Here is an 18579-nt window from a genome sequence, read left to right on the forward strand (position 1 = left end):
GGAGCTTGTAGATCAGCTATTGTTGAATAACCGAAGCATAACATACGGCTCAAGTGGTTAATATTAGTGGTATGTGTAATTTACAAAGTACAAAGTAACTAGTAACTAAATCTGTCAAATAATTATATTGGCATAAAATACAAAGTACAAAATACAACAAAAAAAAACAACCTCAAAGTACCTCAAAAATCATACTTAAGTACAATACTTGAGTAAATGTACTCTTTACTATTACTTTCCACCACTGGTAATGTCTTGTCTTCCAGACAAGTGACAGGGGTTCCAAAAATAGCATGTTATCCTCCTGCATCCCCTCCCATTCAGGTTCCAGCTAATCAAATATTGAAGAGCACTTATGGAGGGCACTCTTTTAGGTCCATTAACTATGAACAGACCTGGCTTATAGTAGCACAGACAGACCCATAAGTCCATTTGGTTCCATTTGTTCTGAGTCAAATTAACACTAAGGATTTTACTGTGCAGTCCAACACTGTTATTCAACACAACACAACCTGCGGGAAAGGTTATGTTTTGAACCTATTTATGAACCTGAGAAATTGTGCTGAGACAGGACCATTGATAAAGTGCAGACTTTACAGTCTACTGTCCACATGCACAGCATGTGCAGGATATAGAAAGTTTTGCTAAGAAATGCATACATTTCACTAAAATGTGTTGTATTTGTTCTTGAGATATCATGTCTACTGATAGCCTACAGTTGTGTAACTGCAACATGGTGCCATATCCAGTCAGACCTCTTTCAAATATTAAGAAATTGAAAACTCTATGTAGCCTTCAAAAACAAATAGAAAGGTACTTGCGTAGGCATGGATTCTGTGAATGAATGTCTTTAAAATACTGACAGACAGCCTTACAATGAAAATGGACAGCAGAAATTATAAATGGATACATTTTTCTCCACTGAGAATGAATAAAAGATGATATCAGCTTGAACTTTCCCAAACATCCTATACTCACATGAAGTCATCATAGCTACTGGAAATGACCTCCCTTCACCAGTGCAAAAACTAGGATTTCTCTCCCTCTGTATTTATAATCCCATTGGTTTATTTTTCACTGCATGGCGGAAAAAAAATCCAGAACAGTGGGTTAAACACAGACGTCCCTTGTATTCCTGTTCGAATCCCTTGATTTATAAAAAGAAAGAAAAACTGAAAACAAAAAACGATGCCATTTGGGAACAGTAAAACATTACTCATCGGCGGTCAGTGGATTCTTAGCAGTCAGTTAGCAGTTAGCTTTTAGCGCGCCAAAGCACATTCATCATGGCCTGATTGAATCCCAGTTGGCGCATGTCCAGACTAATCTAAAGTAAATCAGCTGCGCACACGGCCCACAGCTGTCGGGCAGGCGCCCATGAGCTCTCTCTCTCTCTCTCTCTCTCTCTCTCTCTCTCTCTCTCTCTCTCTCTCTCTCTCTCTCTCTCTCTCTCTCTCTCTCTCTCTCTCTCTCTCTCTCTCTCTCCTTCTGTCAACCTCTCACTCTTCCTCTCTCCTCCTCTTTACTCCAGGGGCCACAGATTACTGGTGATCAGTAATCCTCTCAGCTTCTCACCGTTATTCAACTCATCATCAGCTGACAATATCAGCTTCCAATACCTAGCTCCTAACCTGCAAACCCCTTTCTATGTTCTATTTCTAAAGGGAAATTGGGTTAGTAATTATCAGTGACTTTCCCCACTGCATTATGACTCATTATGGAACACAGAGCTCCATTCGATTGACCGAGGTATGGCCCGTAGTTTAAAGCTCACACATCTTCACATCTATGAACAATATAGCTTGACATTTAGTGTTTGAAACATCTGTACCCCCTTTTGACTTGAAGCAACCCAATCGTTTAGGATATAATGAATCATTGAAGCACAGAGATACTATCTTTATAACCAGTTAGCTGTGGCTGTGCTGCACGAGTATATGCAGATGGCCATGTTTAGGTTAGACTCTTTAGTTCCTGCCAATGCTGGTACATGTAACTCTAATCCAAAAGGTTAATCCTCGAATAAGATCATACAGAAACACGCACACAATGGAATGCTGGCCACCAGTGGCTCAACAGCACATCGAGCCAGAAAGATATAAGACGTTAACATCATATCTCATTTTGTAAAGCCAGCCTCCATGTGTTACAGTATGTGCTTTAAAGCTGGCACGTGAGAGGAGGATGTGGACACAAACAATAAAGAAATGTAGGACATTAAAACCTCTGTGTGTAGGCTACTAACATGAGAGAACACGCACGCACGCACGCACGCACGCACGCAGACTATAATCCAGAGAGATGGAGTGATTATGCTCAGTGTTCCTGGATAGCGTGACAAATATTGGAGACAGCGCGCGCGTGTGTGCGTGTGCGTGTGCATGTGCATGTGCATGTGCATGCGCATGCGCATGTGCATGCGCATGCGCATGTGCATGTGCATGTGCATGTGCATGCGCATGTGCATGTGCATGTGTGAATACGTTTTTGTACATGCAGTAATGAGTAGAAGTGTCACCCTGCCATGTGTGTGACACATGTATTAACAGTAGTGGTTACTGCTGGAGCAGAGTGTGATGTCATAGCCACGGTTAAGACGGCCAATCAGCTCGCTCCCATCAGAAGCAGCCCACTCTGATGTCACCTTGAGTTCATCTCACTCTATCCTGTGGACTGCATTCACTGCAATGTCTTTGTGCGTGCATGCGTACGTAAGTGCGCGCGTGCATGTGTTTGTGTGTATGCGATCATGTGTGGACTGGAGTGAGCGCCGAAGAGCAGAGATGGAAAAAAAAAGATAAATAAGAGCAAGGAAAACATTTTTTTCTTTTAATAATTTGAAAGAAATATTCCCCCCTGCATGGAAAAACCTCTGAGGGTCTGATATCAATATTATTCTAATGATAGCAGGGTCCCAGTAATCTTCAGTAAACAAATAAAATACTATCTGCCAAGTTGGTGACAATATTTCCAGCATCGCTTGGCCAACATGGTTCTTTAGCTCTCCTCTCCTCCTTCCCTTCCCCTTCCCCTTCCCCTTCCCCTCCTCTCATCTGCTCTCCTCCCTCCTCCATAACTCCCTCCTCCTCTCCTCCCATCCTCTCCCATCCTCTCCTATAGCTAAACTGACACACAATGCTGACTTGAAAAATGAAGAAGCTACACATCTATCGTTCATCAAAGGGGGGAGAGGGGGGGGCTACATCTTTCCCACACATCCTTCCCTCCACCTCCTACCACTACTGCTGCCTCCATCTGTTGACAAAGCGGGTGGGGGCGTGTGCTGGAGCCACAGCCCTGCCAACAGCAGCATGCAAAAGCAGTGTACAGCAGCAAATGGCTTGTCATATTTAGCCGAGAATTCTGTGAACGTCAGCTTTTCCTTAAATGGGCAGAATAGATGGAGTCCCATGGGTGCCAGGGCAACCGGGGGGGAAACCAGGTGGGGGGCTTCAGTTAGACCTCCCCACTGACAGAATGACATATGAGGCAGTGTCGGACGAAAACTGCCATCGTTCAGGGAATGGTAAATCCTGAATGGTGGGAAGAAAGACGACCACAATGGATATAATGCTCAATTTCTTCTAAACTGCAGTAGATCAACTCTGCAAGGACAGCCAAGGCATTATGCACACTGTTGTTTAGAATAAAGAGAGGCCTTTCAGTTTACTGAATCCATCATGCCTTAACATTTCTAGATAGAATGAGCAATCAATGAATAGTAGAAAGTCGTTGAAAAGATCTAAACGTGCAGCAGATAAGCTTCTATATACAGTATTTGTTGGAAACCAATATGTGGTGATTCAATAAAGACAATAATAATAATATTAATAATGATATTAATATTATTATTAATAATAATAATAATAATGACTATATTATAATATTCAAGCAATCAAACTGATGTGTATCCCTGAGTGCTTTGTTATTGCTTCTGGTCAATGAGGCTCTATTATTACCCACATAGCCCTTACAAGAAGGCCACTCTGACTGTTGCATCACTATTGTTAGCTTCCAAAGTGCTTTCGTAATGTCTCCTGGCAGGCCGGTAAGCACACCGTTATCTGACTCAGGGATGGACTGGATAACTGCATTTGAGGGAGAAAGGAAATAAAACAAACAGACAAAGTGGCAACAGAGCAGAGTTCAGACCTCAATATGCAGAATGAGGAGATATAGTTATAATATAGTTCTATTCACCCAGGACCAGTACTAAGACACATAATGGAGATTATGCAGAGCATCCTCTCTTCTAGTAAAAAAAAAAGTGCCGTGTTGGCTTGATGCAGAGGGTGAGAAGATCTGTGTGTGTGTGTGTGTGTGTGTGTGTGTGTGTGTGTGTGTGTGTGTGTGTGTGTGTGTGTGTGTGTGTGTGTGTGTGTGTGTGTGTGTGTGCGCGTGCGCGTGCGTGTGCGCGTGCGCGCGTGCCACTCAACTTGTGCTCACCAACATTCAAGGTTTTAAATAATATAAATTACATAAGGTTTTTATATTAAAGTTATATTATCATTACAATCTTAGGGCTTTGACAATTATTTGGGGGCCCATTTGCAATATCCTCACGGGCCACCAGTGGGCCCAAACCCACAGGTTGGGAATCATTGCTCTACTATGTCAAGGTCTTAATCAGTAACCAGGCACGATTCATTTCCATTTCCCCCCCTGTGATCATGAATATGCAGGGCCCAGATGATCACTTAATATCACCATGTTTTTAATGATCAGCGTTGACCTTTAGCCACGAGAAGATGAGTGCACACTGAAACAATGCCAGGAACAAGGCAGTCAACGCCTTTGAAAAAACACCATTACTAACATCATTATGTTGGCGCGTGTGTGCACGCGTGTGTGTGTGCGTGGGTGTGCGCGGGTGCGAGACCCTAAAATTAGAGTTAAAAATGGCAAGATTTGTAAAAATGGCATTCATAAACTCGGTGTCTTAAAATTGTCCTCGCAAGTATAGTAATAAAAACGTTTATTTTCTTTGTGTGCGTGCATGTGTGCGTTAGGTCTCCACTAGGCACTCCACTAGGAGGCAGCACTCATATAGGAGACAGATGGTCTATGGTCTCTGTAGCCATCTGGAGCTGACATTAAACACACATAAACAAAACCTCAGCCATTAACAAGCATCAGGAACACCAGCAGCACCAGCTTAACTGAACTACATTATGTCAAATTGTCAATTGATGACATTTTAACTTGTGATCATAGTAATGTATTTCTAACATGTAACGGTTCGAACTGATTCAAGCAGGAGAGAGCAAATCTGTGGTGCTTGAATGCTGCATAATTAAATTAATGAGTGTTGTTTGCATTACACATAAGTCCTAGATCGAGCAGATTATGGTCACAGAGCTGCTCAAAGCGCATTTATTACATGTGCGCGCACTCGCACATGCATGCACGCGCACACACGCGCACGCACGCACACACACACACACACACACACACACACACACACACACACACACACACACACACACACACACACACACACACACACACACACACACACACACACACACACACACACACACACACACACACACACACACATTTTGAATACAGTAATATGACATACTGTATAGCCTAAAATAGAAAAGAATACACCGAACACATAATGCTAATGATTTGGGGTGTTGGTTTTCATTATTTGTAAATATTGTTGCCCTATTCAGAGGTGAATCAATTTCATTCTGTATCTGTAAAGGTAATACAAACGAGCAGAGAATGCTGAGCTAATGAGTTTGTTGGCCGTCACGCATCAAATGGATGTCATTTTCCCCTGTGGCTGGACTGCTGGGCGGGCTTATAAGCTTATGGTATAAAGAAAATACAGAGATTCCGATGAGGAGGAGTTAAAGCACATGTCAAACGTGAAGATTATAATGGATGATCCGTTGGACAGCAGGTCCATCAAATTCACAGTTAGTTATGATGCCATGAGACAAGAGCAAACACTGAGAGACAGGTTTGCTTGGTGCTGTGAAACTCAGCATCAAGTATTGGATTGGGGCGGGGGTACAGTAACAGTAACTGTAAGTCCTGCGATGTACTAGCATCATGTGTAGGATGTGTATTTGTACACCAAGCTGCCTCACGCTACGGAAACGGAAGATATAGGCCCCTGACCTACAGTATGGGTCACATGGCACGGGTTCCATTGGTTCCGAGGGCTACTTACTTACTTACTTGTTGTATGTAGACTATGTTGTACATTATGTCCTCTCAAAAGTCAAACAATGCCGCTACACCATAGATGAACGTAACATTAAAAGTCTGCGCATCCAGGAAATGCCAGGTGCAAGTGAAACTCATGAAGAGTGTAAAGATTGGATCGATAATAGATGCATATAAAAAACTTTTTCTTGGGGCTTTGTCAGTTTGGGGTGCAGCTGGCAGCCCACAAGGAAGCTGAAGGATTAGGATTAGTAGCAAAACGTGTGTTAGGAATAAATTGTAAAATGTTGGAAATGGGCGTGGCCTATACGGGGAGCTGCGTTTTGATTGATTGATTGATTGATTCATGATCCAAGGACTCCAGGGAAAACATTTTTGATTGTACGACCTGAGTTATGGGTCAAAATGTGAAGCAACACATTGAAAAATGACTTCCTTGGTTTAATGCTGATCAGTCTAGTGGTGCCTGAGATTAGCTGCTCACAGACAGACAGACAGACAGACAGACAGACAGACAGAGACAGACAGACAGACAGACAGACAGACAGACAGACAGAGAGACAGACAGAGAGACAGACAGACTATCAAACAGCTTCACAAACAGACTCACAGGAGCAAAAACATAATCCCCACCCAATAATCAGATCGTTCTCGATAATAGGTGTATGAATGTTGTTCAAAGTAGGACTACTGTACTTTGTGTTTCTAATGGTGACTTACCAAAGCAGCAGCTTGCCTTAGCATACAACCATCCATCAAATGATACATCTAGAAATAAATCTATAAATCCTCCAACTAGTCACCACATTGTGAAGCTTTCCACATGACTAATTCTAACTTTGACGTGGCTGACAGCAATGCAGTGGTATAATAACATTCAACGGGTTTACTTTGGCCACAAAAGAAGCAACGATTTAGAACAAGCATTAAGAAAAGGTGGCTAAATGTGAACAGCAACACTTTGGCCTATCCCATCTCCCCAGGGCAAGGCTGGTCTGGTCTCAAGCACACAGGCAGGTTAAAGCATGCATGGGCATGAGTGTGCATTTCTTTATGCATTCAGATCCAAAGTTATTAGGATATATTATTTTATGTGTGCCAGTTAAAATGCCAATTTCCCATACCCTTCATTTCAAACTGTTACAGTAACCAATGCCCTCAGCACAGCCATGCCCACAGCCATGGGAAGAGGGGTGTGAGGAGCCTAAAGGCTAATTTATACCTCGCTGAACAAGTGCATCGCACAACAAAAATGACGTGTAATTCAAATGTGTTGACACCCATGAATCCATGTAATTTTTGTCCTGCGACACATGCGACGGAATATAAATCAGCCTTGAAAGGTTGAAGAGTACGCCGACAAAGACCCTGTGTCACAACTCATGCTCACTAGAACCCCCCCCCCCCCCAACACAGCCCCAAGTTAATGTTACAGGACTATATCCTTCAAGCTTCTCAGTGTAGGAGTACTGATCCAGGATCAACACAAAGGTCCTCTCTTGACCATCTCATCCACAGTGACACAACAGTGATCCCAGGTCTGAATTCCTATTTTGAGACTGTTGATGGATACAGGCACATGTGTAAAATAAAATAAAAAAAGACTACAGTAAAAGTGACCCATGCAGAAACTCCATTACCCAGCAGGCCTTACCCTGTCCTTCACTATGAGACACTTTGCAGGAGGAGGAGACAATGGAAACAGAATTAGATTGGCACCTTTGGGAATATATGTTGAAGACACAATAGTCCCTAGAGGAACAGCCCTGGACAGCAAATGTTTTGGGAAATCACTCAGTAAAGAAGAAAAAAAGAAAAAGAAAGTCTGTGCTAACGTGAACTATGGATGAACCCTCTGTTTAGTGAAGTCATTAATCCATACATGGATTTGTACACACTGGCTCTTTTTTCAATCTGATAGATTGGTCACTTTCATCTGCCATTGTTGATTCGTATTTTTCGGCAATCATGGAAATGTTTAGCTTTGGCCAGTGGTGTAAAGTAACTAAGTACATTTACCCAAGTACTGTACTTAAGTACAATTTCCAATTTCCTGTTATTTTACTTCTACTCCACTACATCTCAGAGACAAATATTGTACTTTTACTCCACTACAATGATTTGAAAACTTTAGTTGCTAGTTACTTTACAGATATGGGACGCGTTGTGAGCTTGTAGATCTGCTATTTTCAAACATTTTAGTACTTTTACTTTTGATACTTTAAGTATTTTGATGCCAATACTTTTGTACTTTTACTAGTTTTTATATTGTGGTATTGCTACTTTTACTTAAGTAAAAGATCTGAATACTTTTTACACCACTGCCAATCGAATTGGCTAGTCGAAGCTAGCTTTATTTACGCATATCAAATACCTATAAAAAAGTGTGACAGGCAGAGGAAAGAGATTTTCTAAATGAATCAGAACACTTGAACACAGCTGGTTGTTTAGCGTTTGGGTGAACACACACATCACATCCACAGCACAGAGAGAACACAGAAAAGATGCTAACCACTTTATCCTCCTTTGCGGCATGCAGTCCAGGTAGCAGTGAGACGTGAGAGAAAAGTGAGGGAGGGAGCAAGTGGAAGAAGAGATATAGATAGGAAAGGAAAACAAAGGGAAGGAAAGGAAAGGAAAGAAAAAGTGGAGTATAGATAGGGGGATACAGAGATCGTCAGAATTGTGGAATGGGAAAATGGATAGATTGTGGGAAGAGAAGAAAAAAAAGGAGGGAGAGAAAGGGACATGGTGTGAATGTTCATTTATCACATTCCCCCCCATACATATTACATTATTTACAGTGACACAAACTGAGGTGAGGGGGGGCGACTGCACGTGATGAAGCAATATGCATGCATGGACTATCCCGACATGACCTTGGCAAAACGGTGACACTACTGTTTGGAAGTGTCACCACTCCTGAGCATTCATAAGGAACTGGAACACCAAATAGACATGGAACATAGGGCTGGGCAATATATCCATATTATATCAATATTGTGATATGAGTCTAGACATCGTCTCAGATTTTGTATATTGTAATTTCATGTTATGGCATAATTGTTGTCTATTCCCGGTTATACAGTAATCGCTTAAACAGTATTTATGTTTATTCTTTTTCAAAAACAGCTAAAATAAAATAGGCTACCTAGCTCACAACTCATTGCAGCATTATGAGCTTGTAGATTGGCTATATTTGGCACTACTGTAAGTGTAAATAGATGGTGGAAATGAAAGCCTTCCAGCCAGGTACTAACAAGGCCTTAATAAGGTGACATGGAGCTCTCTCTCTCTCTTTGATCTCTGCTCTGCCCTGCAGGAGTTAACCAGCAAATGTTTTTCCTCTGAAAACAGATCAAACTACAATAATAAGGACTGTGTCCCTCTATCTATCACCCTGACATGTGTGTGAAGGATAACATGTAAGTAAGCTGTGACACTTACATGGAATGTTACATTAATGATTATTTGTTACATAGTTTGTTTTGTTTACTGTGTGACTGTCTGCTGGTTTAATAGTTGTATAAGTAGGCTACTACTGTTTTTATTCAGCATTCATATGTTTATAGGATGATGTATTTATTTTTGCACTGTATTAGCCATGCTGGCGAGGTGACAGTAGATTTATAGTGTCGCTCGACTCAGTTCCTTTACTATGCAACTCTCTGGTATAAAGGATTCTCTGACTGGTATTATTTCCAAAGTGTACCACTACCAAGTTAACCATACCATACTGTGATACCAAGTACAGAACCAAAGGTCAAGGTTACTAACACCGATAATACGGTATAAAAGGTTTATGAAGCTATATGAAATCCATGAAAATGAAAATTTTATACAACATGTGGGGTCTCTGCTTCATCTCTCTCTGAGCTAAGGGGTCCTTGGCCTGAAAAAAGTTGAAGACACATGCGGTAGCCTATTTGGTCAAAAACATTTGAATATTAGATTTTGTCCATATCGCCCAGCCCTACCTTGGAATGACTGTGAAACTATTCATACTTCTGGAACACCAACAGTGGCATGACGGCAGAACACATTCTTTCATAACCATGTGCCCAGCAGATAAATGTTTACTGTAATTACAATGAAGAATGTTTGTCTTTAACTTATTTGTAAAAACAAACAAAACATTACACACACACACACACACACACACACACACACACACACACACACACACACACACACACACACACACACACACACACACACACACACACACACACACACACACACACACACACACACATTGTTAAATAGGTGACCTCCGGGGATTTGATTTGATAAAAGGGTTAAAACGAAATGCTTAATTTAATTGTAAAATAGATCCATATCGCGTGGTTCCACGATTTTATGTGTTAATAGGTGCTACCATCACCAATTACACGATTTAGCATAATATAATTATGGTGCTGAAGAGAGGTCTAGTGGCCAAATTAATATCTAGTTGGCACAGATAAGGCTGGCATCAGCATGTTGCTGTGATGCCTTCTGCAGGGCACAGGCTGGTACTACATGCTTCTGTCAACATTCTGTGATGATCAAACATCACAGTAAGTGGATCATCACCGTACCACAGACCATAATGCTTTTTATTTTAGAGAAAATTATAGAGTGCATTCTTGCTTTATGATCCAATCATTATTTTAGCATTATTGGATCATTGTTTGAGTGCTGAAGATTACCATCATGGATAAAATATATAATTAACTTCTGCATTCGATATATTGAAGATTCCTTGTTGCATGTGCTGGCCATTTTCTAGTACTGTATTACTATACAATTGAATAGCCCTATTTCACTAACATACTGTATACCCTATGGAGAACTGTATTGTATAGTAAGTACAAAATAACACTGAAGACAAAAGATGACATAACATGTGATAACACTTTGGGTGGTAGAAAACCTGTACAAATATGTATGGGATCATTTTTGTACCGTGGGTATATTTGAACCATTTTCAACCTGGTGTGCCTATTTTGGCCATGTTTGGGCTATTTTGGGCATATTTAAATACTTTATAAACCACTTTCAACCTGGCGTCCCTCACTCAAATCTCTCCCATAGACTATCATACACTCAATCACACACACACACACACACACACACACACACACACACACACACATACACACACACACACACACACACACACACACACACACACACACACACACACACACACACACACACACACACACACACACACACACATTTACATACTTTATATACAGACAGACATTTCATGACACGTGTATGTAGAGACAGGCATGCACACTAATGACAATGTATTATCTAAAAGAAATATAAGAAAAAAAGTATTTAAATATAATTAATGTTATTTCCTACTTGTAGAGTGTTTATGTAATTCTAATCTCTTTTTCCTTTCCATGTAACAGTCTACCTGTGGTGAAAGCAATTTCAATGGTTTTACCAACAGCGAGACTATCATTATCCCCGGCCAGTGATTTTTGCTCTACGTCTTGTGCCAGTGTGAGTCCAGACCCAGCTGGGCTGGGCGGATCTGGAACAGATTGGGAACCAGCAGGCCCAGGGTGGAGGGCCCATAGTCAGGTAAGATACCTAGGAGGGTCTCTCTCTGGGCTTGGACCGGGGCCCAGAGAGAGGTGCGATGGAGACGGGACTGATCTTAAAATAGCACCCACATGCTGGGCCAATGGATTTTTGTGCAGCCCTATGCATGTCTTATGATGATTGTTAGGAATTAGGCACGTCTTCATGGTTGCTCGGTTTATAAACTGTGAGCTATACAATGTACTGTAAGTAGTGTGTGGGTTGATTGATTTTATCGATCAGGGGTTGACACTAAAACGGTTGCCCGACTGCCCGTGGCAATTAAATAAAACGTTCAGGCAGGTGGAGTTTGCTTCCAGGTTGCCCGACGGGCAAGTGCATTCCGTGTCCATTAAATATAATCGGCTATTCATGAAGAACAATGCTACCTTTTTACATCTAGCAGTTTCACTTTTTGTTTTTCAAAGTGACTGTCGCCACTCGGCAGTTATCGATTGGATTTAACATTAATTCGCTCCACAAGCATACTTTTTTTCCGATCATTTTATAATGGACGATTTACTTTTCGGGCAAGAGGGCATGACCTTTGGGCAAACAGAACATGAGCTGTACTTGCCCGATGGGCAAGTGCCTCTCAGACCTTAGTGTCAACCCCTGATTTCTTTCTAGGGTGTTCACCATTTGGAGTTCAGATAAAGTAAAGTACCCTATTTCAGTGTCTCCCATCCTTTCTACGACTGTGTGTGGTGTCTATTAAATGCAAATTGTAAGAGACTTTCTTCCAAAATAGTTTTTGCTGCCTTTGTCAGGAAGTTTTTATATCCATTCCCAATAGTGTCACTGTTTAACATGCTTAACCGATGATTGTGAGACAGTCACAGGAGACACATGACAAAATAGATGCCAAAACGTGTGTTAACTGAAGTTCGCCCATTTTGAACGATTCCACAACACATAATCAAGTAAATTACTTTAAAAGTGAGTCTCAGACACCAGTGATTGATGCCAAGCCATTCTGACAGCACACTTTGGTCTCTCTCCAAAGTGTGACCAGGTAGTGTGAAAAAGGCAGATGCAGTCAGACAGTCAGACAGTCAGACAGACAGACAGACAGACAGACAGACAGACAGACAGACAGACATACAGACAGACAGACAGACAGACAGACAGACAGACAGACAGACAGACAGACAGAAACAGAGATACCAACAACTACCACAATGATGATTACAGTGATGAGGGGAGTGAGTGAAGGAAGAGAGGCAGAGAGAAGAGGGAAAGGGTTCCGGTCCTCACATTGTTGGAACGCAGAGAGACGCGGCCACCGCAGCGGGCGCAGAATTTGGTCTGGCAGTAGGAGCAGAGGTGTCCGCAGCCGTCGGCGAACTTGGTCTTGCGGCAGATGCCACAGGTAGGAGCATCGTCCTTCTGCTGCGTCTGCTGGCGCCGGGACTCCGCCCCGATGCGACGCACCTCTTGCTTGTAGCTCTCGAACTGTTGGTGCAGAGTTCTGAGAGGAGAGGAGGCACAAGGAGAGAGGTTGACATAAAGACGAAAGTGAATGTGTGAGTGCAGGAGTTTACGGTGATCCGCTATTGGAAGTTCATATTTGACTTAAAAAAGAAAAATGAGGGCAGATGACTGATCCCGGGGTCAAATTTCGACTGGAGACCTGTGTTGCATGTCTTTCACCCTCTCTGCCTTCACTTCCTATTTCCCTACACTGTTCGGTCTAGAAGGTATAGAAGGTGGAGCTGTTCAGTGAACTGAACAGCTATAAAAAATAAATACTTATTGTGATACATCTTAAATACATAAAAAGGATAATGCACGCACATCCAAGTGCCCAGATGCAGGACAAACAACATTGCATAAAAGAAGGTCCTTAAAACATAAGTCCTTGAAAAATAATATCCACTATTTGTTGATTGATTGATTGATTGATTGATTAATACTTTATTAACAGTTTGCCAAAAAAAAGCACAGAAAGTACAATTTAATACAAACACAATGCTAAGAGGATTGAACCCAAGAAAGCACTACGGCTTGTTTCCGTTAGGGTCCTGTGTATTCAATTCATAGAAAATTGCTTCAATGTTTCTATCACACAAGGATCTTCATCAGGAATTGCATAACCATGGACCTTAAAACTATATCTCACAGAACAGGAGACCATGTATGAGAGTTTGAAGGAGGAAAAAAAAAGTACTGTATATATCAGTTCCAGTAAAATCCCAGGCAATTATAGCACCACTTGAAAGATATCTGTGAATAACTGATGAACAAACTTAAATGAAACCTTGAGTCGTTGACTTGTAGCTTACAGCCTTTCCCCTCACTCGCCTGTTTCCTGGCATGTCCAGGAGAGAAATAACCCAATTGTGAAATGCAAACGAGTGTGAAAACCCCCGCCATGTTCTCCCAACAGTATCGTCAAAGGAATACGCAATTAGCATACCATGTCTCTCATATAGGGGACCCAGACAATTTTAATTACCTTGCAGAGAGAGCGAGAGAGAAAGAGAGAGAGAGAGAGAGAGAGAGAGAGAGAGAGAGAGAGAGAGAGAGAGAGAGAGAGAGGGTGGCACAGTGGATCTTCATAGCCTATTGTGTACCAAAACTTCAGTAGACCTATAAGTCATGACAGCACTAACGTCTCACCTCCGCAGTACAGCAACTTTTCATTAGTCTGTTTGGCGAACTATTGTGAAACTCTTGAACATAGTGCAACACAATATCTCTACACAGGGATTTGTTATAGACATTTACTACAAATGCCATAAAGGATAAGGATAATTCCTTGTAACAGGTCGTTCATGAAAGTCCTTGCGGTCTTGTTTCCAATGAGAACCTGTGAGCAATTAGGGGTTAAGAGTCTTGCTCAGGGACAAATTTCATTTCATCGATACATATGCTGGCCTGGCCTGGAATCGAACCTGGGGCAACCAGGGCCTCTGGCTCCCTAGGCGGGCTCACTAACCACTCAGCTATTGTTGTGTTATATACTTGAAAATGCCAATAAATATATTGTTTAAAAAAAAAGAATCTCTACACGGGGCCTCTGTTGAACATGCACATCTCTTTTGTGAAATATGTGTGCACAACTGTTGGCTAATAAACCACTGTTGATCACCACCTTACTAAACAACTCAATGATTAGAGCATCAGGTTAGATCTCTATAACAGCTAATTACAGCTATTACTGTACGTGCAACGTGTCCTTTCTTTCCAAATATTGTAGCGCAAGATAACCTATAGTATACAAACTCAAAGCCAAAGTGCAGTAATTGTCTTATTTGACCTTTGTTTTTCTCAAAGGTCAAATAACCCTTCATGATATTGGGTGATGAACAATTTGAACAAATATACAATTAGTTCAATATACAGATAACCCATTTGGCTGTCCAGTTTAAAGCCTTTTTTATCGATTGGTTTGATGCTTTGCATAGTTACCGCACTTTGGCTTTAGGGCAGTATAGCTCTTCACACTTGGTCAGGATAATGCTACAAATGCAAGTAAATTATGTTGAGTTAGTCTTTTTCCACACCTGCTTTCACTGGACAGGTACAGAGGAGAGGAACAGTCGACGTAAAAAAAATCAGAGCAGCCCCATACACTGTCTTTACTTGCATAACAATTTATGAATGTGCAACATTTCAGTAAACTGACCTTCATCAGGCAACTGAATAAACAAAATGACTGCCCCATACATAGGGGAACAAAGACAAAGTCCAGCCATAATAAGTCCACAGTGACTCAAATCAAAATCAAATCCACCAACGATTACCTTTGCTGTACAAGATGCAAGGAATAAAGTGCATCAGCGAAAAACACAATTGTGCAAGTAAATTAATAGAAAAATGGAATTAATAAGATCTATTAAATCAACCAGTGTTGTTGCCCAATATACAGTATGGAAACTGCACGACAGGAATAACTAAATACAGTAAACGTGACAAGTATAAACCCCAAGATACAAACACCAGTAAAGATGTATGATACCTGGATTTGTTGAAAGCAGCCATGTCCTCCCATCTATAGCGCTCAACAGGAGAGTAGGATACAGGTATAAAACATAGACCCAGATCTGAAGTCAGTCGCCGTTCATCTTGGAAATCATCAAACAAATACAAATCATCCACCATGTCCCATGTAGGCTCCAAGAACAATACTGCATCCGTTAAATGTCTTGAGTGGACATGGATTTCTTCTCAAGAAAGAAGCAAGGCATCCAAAACAAACATGATTGAATTTCCCTAAGAATTGGATTCCCCCAACATCGCCATAAAGATTATTTCATAAGATCCCGGGAAGATGCCTTTCTGAGCCTGATAAAAAGCGTTGATGGTACATATCCGACACTTCACTAGAGATGTCTTTCCATTCCATCACTCTCTGTTTCTTACAAGCTAAAGCAGAGACAACAGACTGCCACCCTACAGAGTTGGAACAGGGATGTCATTGGCAGGCCATGAAGCACTTTGGTTAGTCACGTTACCGCACAGGGAGATAAAGCTGCGACAGCAAATATTTCTCTATGACTTTGCCAAGGCTTATTATCTAGTTCCCAGTCAGCAAATTGGGAGTATTTTACTTATATTTTGTTTACTTTATGTATTTAATCAAACTCACAAAAAAGTTGTAAAATCCATTGTTTACTATAGGAATCCAGCATTAGCGTTACAGTACTGATCAGACAGCATTGTAGTTACTGCTGTACAGTACTGTATGGTATGTACTTTTTATACACAACTAGGCGGATGCTTGTTGGGAACGATGCCTGTTCAGAACATATGCCCTTGTGGTTATGCAATACCCATTATACCCATTGTCAGAGTTACTAGTGCAGTACCCATTATCATAGTGCTTGGAAGCCAATCTATGACGTCAGTACTATGACTTCATATTATAACTAGAAAAAGTGCAAGTATGCTGGTGTTTCATCTACAGTCAAGGATTTCAAATATCTTGGGGCCTGGACTGCTTCAACAGAACAGGACCTGAAGGTCCGGAGATCACTTGCCTGGAATGCCCTGCACGGGATGAGGAGAGTGTGGAAATCAAACATGGGAGAAGACCTCAAGAAGCGGCTATTCGTAGCTACAGTGGAGTCGGTACAGCTGTATGGGGCTGAGACATGGACCCTCACAATACAACAGGAAAGGGCCGGATGGAGTCTACACAATGCTACGAATAGCACTCACATGGACGAACCACATCAGAAATGTGGTCCTCTACAGGGAGTGGACCTACTGTACCACGGGTCAGGCAGGGCAGTGAGGGCACTGCGTCAGGCACCCGGAACCAGTGGCAAGCAAAATGACAATGTGGGAGCCAAGTAACCCAGGGCAAAGCCAGGAAAGAAAAGAAGCGCACCACCTACGTAGACACACTGCGGCATGACAGCTTAGCTAACAACACTGTAGAGCTCAATACCCTGATGCTAGATAGGAGAGTGTGGAGGGCAGCGATTCAGGAGTCCCGAGTTGGTGTTGGCTAGACCGCACTAGATCGCATCGCATCGCATGATCTACAGTAATGTATATTGTATGATTGACACAACGCAGCCATTACTAAAGCAAAACGACAGATGGGAAAAAAACAACGTGACAAAACCAGTGGTGGACAAAGTATACGTATACTCAAGTAAACACTCAAGCATTCAAAAGTACAAATTACAAAGTAAGTACATATTCAGAAATTGTCGGACATTTTCAAAACTTTTCAAAACAATTGTCAAAATATATGTTTTGTATGTTTCCGTTCCAAGAGTCCCTTCCTACAATGGAGTCAAAAGTACAAATAGATGAGAATGAGAGTCATCAGCTTCAAATAATAACAAAAATACTAAAAGAAATGTACTGAAGTACAGTACTCAACCAGATGTACGTTGTTACTGTCCACCACTGGACCAAACCCCAGTAGCAGCATCACAAACATGACCTCTGACCTCTGAGTGGAAGTCCTGAGCCTCAGCCAAGCCTGGGCGCCATGGGAACAGCTGTGCGAAACAGAGAATGCACAGCTTGTTGTCATGGTGACATGGTGGTGTCAACCATCGGGTCTCAGCAACTGCTGCTATAACGCACCAGCTGTTCCGAGCGGTGGACAAAGTACTCAACCCCAGTACTTGAGTCAAAGTATAGATACTGTACTCCTGGTCAAGTACACAAAGAGATCACGTGTACCGGATACCTGTAGGAGGAGGTCAATTCAAAATAACAAAAAATGGCAGGAAATGGAAATGGCCTGTACAGTTCCATGATTCCATGATGTATATGGTTCAAAACTTAAAGCTAGGCTACAATGTAGCCTGACAGCGCGATCCGTCGGCCTTTGCTGCATGTCACTCCCCATCTCTCTCTCTCCATTTCCTGTCAGCCTAATGTCCTACTGTATCAATAATGAAGGCATAAAAATCCCCCCAAAAAATCTTAAATAAAAAGAGATTAAAACACAAAAAGTGGGATGTTATAGCCTCACCAACATCAAAAACGATTCAACATATCACATATTATATTGATTATTTCAATGTGAACACATAATTACAGATGGAGCTGGACGATTTTATGTCATTTAAAAACATTCTAGTGCAAACACTTTTCATTCCACCTGGGACTTGAGCCCTGAGCCCATCTGATGTTGCACTTTGACCAATACACTACGCCATAATACTATGAATCTGGCAAAGCACAGCATGCCTTATAATGTCAGTTGTAGCATGCATGACTCAGCAGAAACAGCTGACTTTTGGTTGTGGAATACCATGTCTCCTTCTGACCTTAATTTCCCCAAAACTGTTAATCCTATCACTTTAGAATTCAGTTCTGAATGTCTATGTAGTACAGAAA

The 18579-nt window shown here is 41.6% G+C and overlaps 1 protein-coding gene across 1 annotated transcript in view; it reads right to left on the bottom strand.

The window, feature by feature from the left end:
* rims1b (regulating synaptic membrane exocytosis 1b) overlaps positions 1 to 18579 on the bottom strand; it is a gene marked incomplete at its 5' end in the record, with an annotated part of 89560 nt that overhangs the window by 51494 nt on the left and 19487 nt on the right. Inside the window, 2 exons of the mRNA XM_084042593.1 lie at positions 7838 to 7858; positions 13024 to 13237. Coding sequence (XP_083898719.1) covers positions 7838 to 7858; positions 13024 to 13237 — 235 coding nt within the window. The remainder of the gene's footprint in view (positions 1 to 7837; positions 7859 to 13023; positions 13238 to 18579) is intronic.

This window comes from Gymnoscopelus microlampas, assembly GCF_963454915.1.
Source record: "Gymnoscopelus microlampas genome assembly, chromosome: 2".
NCBI lineage: Eukaryota > Metazoa > Chordata > Actinopteri > Myctophiformes > Myctophidae > Gymnoscopelus > Gymnoscopelus microlampas.